General features: G+C 27.5%; 1 protein-coding gene across 2 annotated transcripts in view; it reads right to left on the bottom strand.

The window, feature by feature from the left end:
- Positions 1–10,000, bottom strand: part of LOC145248125 (uncharacterized) — a 264,381-nt gene that overhangs the window by 220,437 nt on the left and 33,944 nt on the right. Inside the window, exon 1 of one of the 2 annotated variants that reach the window (XM_080109936.1) lies at positions 1,098–3,168. The exons of the other annotated variant lie outside the window; for it this stretch is intronic. Within the exon in view, the coding sequence (XP_079966062.1) occupies positions 1,098–1,145 (48 nt within the window). The 5' untranslated portion in view covers positions 1,146–3,168. Of the gene's footprint in view, positions 1–1,097; positions 3,169–10,000 lie in introns of those variants that run through there. 2 annotated transcript variants of the gene reach the window in all.

The raw sequence follows: 10,000 nt of genomic DNA, 5'->3' as shown, positions 1-10,000 counted from the left end.
AATGACTTTTAAGAAGGGGGGGTTCACTTTCTCGTTAAACTGTTCTAATTGCTACCGGACTTAATGTCCAGTTTTTCACCGACGTGTCTCCTGATTAGTAGGTTATAACGAGAAAATGACCCCCCCCCCCGTCTTAAAAGTCATATTTTTTTTTTTATTTTATTTTATTTTATTTTATTTTTATTTTTTGCTAATAGTATAGTCTGTAATCTGATAAGCATTGGAAAGTACTTTCAAAAAAGGTAAAAACAAGCATTTTTAGGATGTTGGCACTCTCGTACAAATTTCGATTATTCTAGCGTATTTGCTCATTTCAAACGTGTTTTTTTTTTCCAGATTTCTTGCATAATATTAAGCCGATTTTAACTGATTTAATGTAGTGAGAGAAAAAACAACATACAACCATTTTCATCGTTTATACTCTTTTCTGTATACATTTTTGAACTCATCGTTTTCCAATTATATAGCCGTGAAATACTATAAAAAATGAGGGGGGCGTTCTTCAAGTTAATGTTCCCATTGTTTACAAAAGCTTTCCAAACCCAATCATTTTGTCTGTTTGCTTATTTAAAAATAATAAAATTATTAAAAAAAAAAAAAAAAAAAAAAAAAACTCGTTTCATTTTGCAGCCGATAGCTTTGAAGAAAGCACGGGAGCATTAACTCGAAGAAAAAAAAAAAAAGAAAAGAAGCATTTATGAAGCTTTTATATATATAAAAATAAATAAATAAATAAATAAAAAATCACTTTGAAAGAAACATCTAGTCAGAATAAAAAGTTTAACGAGAATACGAGTATCCGATTGCCCCTTGAATATAGTTGATTATATATTATTATTTTTAGACTACCCCAGTATTTTAGCAAAGAACCGTTTTCTAGCGATAAACACTTTCTATGCCAACATTTGTAAAGCAACTGACGGGCATGGCATCGTGGCATGCGTTCGCGTGTTTTTTGCGACTGTAAAGTCTTCTATTTTCATAGCAAATAACAAAAAAGATACGATTGGCACCAAAAACAAAAAGAAAAATCCATTTTTAAATCTTCCAAAACGGAGAGTATTTTTTTTTTTTAATATATATTTTTTAAAACTTACCTGAAAAAAAGGTACTCGACAGTGAGACGGGGCGATCGCTGTCGCCATGTTTTGTTTGTTTCTTTGCTACGGCGACGAAATTGCGAGGACGAATTTAATTAGATGTTTATTGCGTTGGCTCGAAAACAAGAAATATAAAAACACAGCATCATGAATGGTTGGTACTCAGTGTGTGTGTGTGTGTGTGTGTGTGTGTGTGTGTGTGACTGTAATTTTGAGTGTGTGTTTGTGTGTCAATATGTGTATGAATGAATCTGTGGACTCACTGGACTGATGTGTTCAGATACTTTTTTTTTTCAAATGAATATGTTTAGGAAAAGAAAGCTCCAATAAAAACGTATTTTTCATTTCTTTTTTTATTGAAACTGAAACGAACCTCTATAGATACTTAACCAAATGTAGTTTTTTTTTTTTTTTTTTTTTTTTTTGCAATTGCTGCTTTGTTTTTGTTGTTATTGTTGTTGTTGTTTTGTTGTTTTTGTGTTAGTTGTTGTTTCGTTGTTGTTGTTTTTGTTGTTGTCGTCTTTTTGTTGTTGTTATTGTTGTTTTTGTTGTTGTTGTTGTCTTTTTGTTGCAGTTGTGTTTGTTTATTTTTATTTCTTCTGCAATTCACATCAAAACGACAACTAATCTGAATTCATAGGCTGAGTACTCCAGTAATTGAAATCGTGGGCTGCCATTACCGATAATACTAGACTTTTTGTAAACAAACAGCGCACTTTCGTCAATTATTATTGTTTAAATAAACATTAAAAACCTCCTCTTTTCCGTGGCTTGTGCAGATTGCGTAGCGGATAGAATGCTTCGCCGTCATAAAAAAAAAAAAAAGAAAAAACGTTTCGATCTCAGCTTGAAGCCTTAGCCACCACGAGACACTGTGATGCAACAAAACAGTCTGCGGATGACTATAAATATCAAAAGACTTCCTTTTAGTCTATATAGACAATGGATAACCCCCACGCGGGGGGGTCTATCGTGAAGCAAGTGTTGCGCAATCCCCAATCGCACTTATTTTAATATATGTATCAGTTGTTTGTTGTGCTTGATTTAATATTTCCAATAAATTCATTATTCCTGGGATGAGAACGTTCAGCTATCAAGAATTTCCCGATGTAATAAATCGCTTTTTCGCATATCTTATTAATTGATTCTATGGGCACGTATGAATGTTTGTCGATCGCTGACACACATATAAAATATACGCTTTATATATATATATATATATATATATATTATATATATATTATATATATATACTATGAGGCTCGTTAAGAGGTTTATTCCACTAGTGTTTTTGCCTTATTATTAGTCCTTTCTAGTCGCGCAGTCTTTTTTTTTCTGTTAGCAGCGCAACTTTATGTCCAGATTTCCAGAAATAAAAATTAAAACGGAGGCGAATTGTTTGCGTCGGTTTCGCCTCGTGACTATTTCATTTCGATTCCTTCTCTTTCGATTCTCTTTTTTTCTGGTTTTTTTTTTTTTTTCTGTTTTTCTTTTTTTCTTCCGTTCTTTTTCTATCCATCAATCTCACAAGAGAAGGCGGGCATAAATGGCATCGGACATTTTTTTTTATCATCCCTCGAACGCACACAAACAAAAACAACCGTAGGAACACTCAACAACAACCTCTCTCACACGCGCGCACACACAAACACACGAAACTCGACTCCTCCCCCTGCTCCTCCCATACACTCCTCCTCCTCCTTCTCCCCGCCTTTTTTTTTTTTTTTTTAATCATCGGACATAAACACGAAAAGCAGACACAACTACTTTACAACAGAGAGGAGGAGAAGGAGGAGGAGAAAAGATTTTAATTGAAACCAATTAATACTTGAGATTTCTAAAAATGGAACATGCTTGCTTTTTAATTTCTTTCCTCGCACCGAAAATAGATTTCTTTAACTACATCGCTTTATTACATTCGATAATCTTTTTTTTTTTAACTTCCATAATCTTATAGAAAATATTATATATATATTGTTGGGTTTGTATTACTGTATACATAGATTCGAAAAAGTTGTCAAAAAACAAATATATAACAAATAAATGTTATCAAAGGCAAGATAAGTTACTTTTCTACCAAACTGGATATATTTTTCGTGTTTTTATTCAATGTAACATGTTTATTCAGCTCGAAAACCATACAGTGTTTTACCGATGTATTGGAAAATTCAAGATGGCGCCTGAGTCTCTCTTTAACACGGTAAGTTGTGGAAAAGGTATTATAAATAAAAAACTAGATAAAATACTATTAAAAACCCGCTCAATATATGTTACCGTGACATATGTTGACATATATTCGGTGTGTTTTTAATAGTATTTTGTCTAGTTTTTTATTTATAATACCTTTTCCACAACTTACCGTGTTAAAGAGAGACTCAGGCGCCATTTTGAATTTTCCAATACATCGGTAAACACTGTATGGTTTTCGAGCTGAATAAACATGTTACAATGAATAAAAACACGAAAAATATATCCAATTAGGTAGAAAAGTAACTTATTTTGCCTTTGATAACATTTATTTGTTATATATTTGTTTTTTGACAACTTTTTCGAATCTATGTGTACAGTAATACGAATCCATATTGTTTTTAAAATATAATTATCCACTGACACATATTTCGTCGTCTACGACTCGTCAGAATCTAGCGACATTCAAAATCGGGACTCCGTGATAAGAGGCGACGTAAACCTCTACCACTAGCAATTGAATATATCGCGATTTACGTAGATGTTATTTATTTGTTTTTGTTTTATTGTTTGTTTGTTTGTTTTTTTTCGTTTTTTTTTGCGAATACTTTTTGAACGAATTCAATTATTTATACGAAAGTGCATTTTAACCAAAACGCGAGTTGCGAATAATTTTTCCTTTGACCAATTTGATACCCCTAAATGGGAAGTGGGAGATGTATTGTTTTAAAAATATAATTATCCACGCTAGTGGTAGATGTTTGTTTACGCTTCTTACCATAGGGTCCTAATTTCGAATCTCGCTAGATTCAGCCATTCTGATGAGTCGTAGACGACGAAACACGTGCCAGTCGCTAATTTTATTTTAAAAACAATGCATATGCTACCCCCCCCCATTTGGGAGTACCAAACTGGTCAAAGGAAAAACTATTCCCAACTCGCATTTAGGTAAAAATGCACTTTCGTATAAATAATTGAATTCGTTCAAAAAGTATCGTAAAACAAATAAATAACATCTTCATATATATATATATATATATATATATATATATATATATATATATATATATATATATATAGGGTGCGTTTTAGTCCGTTAAAAGCAAGCAAAACTTATAGCCGTTGACTTCAATGCGTGCGTTATGCCAAATTGATGGTTGAAATAATGACTCATTCTTGCATTAATTACTAAGGCCTTCTGATCCCTAACTTTGCATCGAATGAATACCAAAATACTTAGTCCGCTGCACCTTATCATAATAAAGGTCCCTTCAAAATTTCAGCCGGATCAATAGTTTCGAGAAAAATCGGAACGGACAGATTAAGGGAGGGTGCTATTTAGAGGCAGCGAACTTTAAATTGACAACTCTATTACCTTTAATTGTAAATTTGACAGCTATCGATTATTTTGGGATCAGTTTGGTTTGGCAATTCACCATGAAGAGACTGACACGCGAGCAGCGTTTGCTAAATGGCAAATGATACGATCAATTTACGGAGAGGAAAATTTGATGAACAAATAATTTCATGAAACTAACCTGTCAACGGGCCACTCCCTTCGTGCGATTTAACCCCATTAATTCTTTTTTCTTTGGGGATATGTAAAGTCCCATGTTTACGTTGGTAAATTAGATACAATAGACCAATTGGAAGACATCATATGACACTTATGGTGGAAATATAGCCCTAATTTATTGCATAAGTTTGTGAAAATTGGGATTTCTAAATTACGCCATATACGCACGAACAGAGGGGGGCCATAAACCATATATTTGTACAATAATTTTTTTTCTTATGATTCATTTTAATTTAAAGTTCGAAACCTCCAAACTACACCTACTATATATATATAGACACATACCTATATATTATTCATATACAAACATCCACACATATATAATGCGTACATGTACATATACACACACGTATACATATACATACGTAGAGATACATATACACGTATATACATATGCACACATGCATAAATACATACGTGTATATATATATATATATATATATATACATACATATGTACGTATACATACATATATGCACACAAGTAAACATACACACTATATATATGTATACATACATATACACACATAAATATATATATATATGCACGCACACATATACACATATATATGCACACACAAATATATATGCAAACACACACATATATGCACACACACATATATATATATATATATATATATATATATATATATATATATATACATGCATAGACATACAGCTATATAAATACAAAATATATGCGAGTTAAATCTTATTTAAATAAGAAATATTCGTGCTACATATTACATATACATATACACACACACACGCATATATATATATATATACATAAATATGAACGAATGATTAATAAAATATGTTAAAAGACATCTTGAAAAAGAGTTAAAACATATTTAATTTTAAAAAAGGAAGCACAAGATAAGTGGATAGTCCTTAATCCGCGGAGTTTCGAAGAAATACTCTCCTTCTCATCAGATGGCAGGAATTAGCAAAATGCAGGATCGGATTTTGCATATAAAAGTATTTAATGAAACTACAAGTAAGTCAAAGATCTTACTTGGTTAAAAAAAGGGTGAGGTAAGGGGAACAGGAGGCAAAAGAAAAATAATAAAAAGATTTCACATTTTTCTTTTGCCTCCTGTTCCCCTTACCTCACCCTTTTTTTAACCAAGTAAGATCTTTGACTTACTTGTAGTTTCATTAAATACTTTTATATGCAAAATCCGATCCTGCATTTTGCTAATTCCTGCCATTTGATGAGAAGGAGAGTATTTCTTCGAAACTCCGCGGATTAAGGACTATCCACTTATCTTGTGCTTCCTTTTTTAAAATTAAATATGTTTTTAACTCTTTTTCAAGATGTCTTTTAACATGTTTTATTAATCATTTGTTCATATTATAAGCTCTATTTCCTTTTCGATTTTATTGAGCTTTTTATATCTGGTTGAGTTTATTTTACTTGTAAATATTAACTCTTTAATATTTATAATATATTTTAAGTTTACCATTTTGATTACCTTGGTAAACTTATTGTAACTTTTATTTAATTTTTATATACATAAATATATACACACACGCATACATATATATACACATAATATATACACACACGCACATATATATACATAATATATACACACACGCATATATATATACATAATATGTACACACACGCATATATATATATATACATAATATATACACACACGCATATATATATACATAATATATACACACACGCATATATATACATAATATATACACACACGCATATATATATATATACATAAGATATACACACACGCATATACATATACATAATATATACACACACGCATATATATATACATAATATATACACACACGCATATATATATACATAATATATACACACACGCATATATATATGCATAATATATACACACACGCATATATATATATATATACATAATATATACACACACGCATATATATATACATAATATATACACACACGCATATATATATACATAATATATACACACACGCATATATATACATAATATATACACACACGCATATATATATATATATACATAATATATACACACACGCATATATATATATACATAATATATACACACACGCATATATATATATATACATAATATATACACACACGCATATATATATATATATACATAATATATACACACACGCATATATATATATATATACATAATATATACACACACGCATATATATATATATACATAATATATACACACACGCATATATATATATATACATAATATATACACACACGCATATATATATATATACATAATATATACACACACGCATATATATATATATATATATATATATATATATATATATATAAATCACACAAAATGCGTGCTAAAATATTCCTTAATATTAGGATTACGTAAAAAAAAGGAACCCATTATAATTATTCCAATTAGGCTTTAATTAGCAATATAGTCAGAAAGGTACCCATCTCCAAGCTTCTGTCTGAATTTGCTTACCCCCTGTACGTAGTATGTATCACTCTCGCTTCTCTCTCTCTCTCTCTCTCTCTCTCTCTCTCTCTCTCTCTCTCTCTCTCTCTCTCTCTCTCTCTCTCTCTCTCTCTCGTTTTTAAAACAATAAAACTGATTTTAAAAAAACGGAACACTGGAATGATCAATTATAAACAACGAAGAATATCATCATTATTATTATATATATACATAATGCACACACATATATATATATATATATATTATATATATATATATATATACACGCACACGTGCGCAAACAACATTATTTTTTGCATCAACATATATATATATGACAAATAGAAAGAGACTTATTTTTATTTCGGTTTTATTTTTTAAAACATTAACTGCCATTGAAAATTCACTTTTTCGTATTCAAGAAATCGAACCCGGGCTGAAGGGATGACCCGATGGATACAGTAGTAGTAGAATTAATAGTATTGTCGAATTTCTAATGTTATTAGAGAGATCAAAGAGACCCCACAAATGTATGTATATAAATTAAATGTATATCTATACTCCTATAATTTGCTGTTTTTTCTATTGATATTATGTTAAAAACTCTTTTTTCTATTTATTTAAAAAGAAAATACAACTTTGTTATATATGGGACGTGGAATTGAATCCATCTGCAAAAGATCTAGCTAATGTACCAATTCTTTTAAACATTCATTAATTTAGATCTGTAACAAAAGAAATAAAAAGAAATAACACCTTTATGTTGATAAAAATAAACCTGTAAAAAAAATATTAACTATTAACACAAATATAATACAATAAAACAATAAGACTGTATAGTAACTTTACGGACACCCTATATATATATATATATATATATATATATATATATATATATAGATCAGAGTTTTCCTTCTAGATACATATCAAAGAATACTGACGTTGCATCACTCCCAATGGTCTTAAACAGATAGTAACTGTATATGTAGCACCTAGCATTCTCAAACGGTAACCCATCTGCAACTGGCCAAACTCATTGTTAATTAACTTCGACGGAATTATGTCGTAATATAAATACATGTATAATATAGCATAATATATAAATAATATTATTAATATATAATATATGCATAATATAATATATATAATATATGCATAATATAATATATATAATATATATATAATATAATATATAAAATATATGCATAATATAATATATATAATATATACATAATACATATAATATATGCATAATATAATATATATAATATATGCATAATATAATATATGTATAATATATGAATAATATAATATATAAAATATATGAATAATATTATATATAAAATATATACATAATATATATAATATATGCATAATATAATATACATAATATATGCATAATATAATATATATAGTATATGAATAATATATATAATATATGAATAATATAATATATATATATGAAAAATATAATATATAAAATATATACATTATATATATAATATATGCATAATATATATAATATATGCATAATATAAGGTATATAATATATCCATAATATAATGTATATAATATATGCATAATATAATGTATATAATATATGCATGATATAATGTATAAAAACTATACATAATATTTATAATATATGCATAATATAATATATATAGTATATGCATAATATGACATATATGATATATGAATAATATATATATGCATAATATAATATATATATGCATAATATATATAATATATGCATAATATAATATGTATAATATATGCATAATATAATATATATAATACATGCATAATATAATATATATAATACATGAAAAATTTAATATATATATATATATAATATATGCATAATATAATATGTATAATATATGCATAATATAATATATATAATGTATACATAATATAATATATATAATACATGAATAATATAATATACATAATACATGAATAATTTAATATATATAACATATGCATAATATAATATATATATATATATTAATAATATAATATATATAATATATACATAATATAATATATATATATATAATACGTGAATAATATTATATATATATGCATAATATAATATATATAATACATGTATAATATAATATATATAATACATGATTATCATATATATAGTATATTAATAATATGTGAATAATATATTTATAATACATGAATAATATGATATATATAATATATGAACAATATATGTAGTATATGAATAAGATAATATATAAAATATATGAATAATATAATATATATATGAATAATATAATACATGCATAATATAATTTATATAATATATGAATAATATAATATATATATTAAATGAATAATATAATATATATAATACTAGCAAAAGTACCCGTCGTTTACTGGGTTCAACAAACAGCCTACAGAAAATGGACTCTGGTTTATTAAAGTATGATAGGTTATGAAAAGGAAGAGTTGTAAAGAGATAGCTTCGAATTTGGGGTATCAAAACCAAAGCAAAATATGATGAAAGTAAAAATAAAATAGATAAACCCCATAATTTGTTATACCATACCTATTCACACTAAAACACTTATCACAATAGTCTGTGGATCTATATTAGAAAACCTTGTTAAACTTTGTGAAATATTTTCATTCTATGAAGGTCAGGAGCAAACGAAACAC

The sequence above is a fragment of the Euprymna scolopes genome, chromosome 26, assembly GCF_053919585.1.
Source record: "Euprymna scolopes isolate OS-2025 chromosome 26, ASM5391958v1, whole genome shotgun sequence".
NCBI lineage: Eukaryota > Metazoa > Mollusca > Cephalopoda > Sepiida > Sepiolidae > Euprymna > Euprymna scolopes.
Note: the sequence above shows the minus strand (reverse complement) of the source record. Positions and strands in the feature narration are given on the sequence as shown.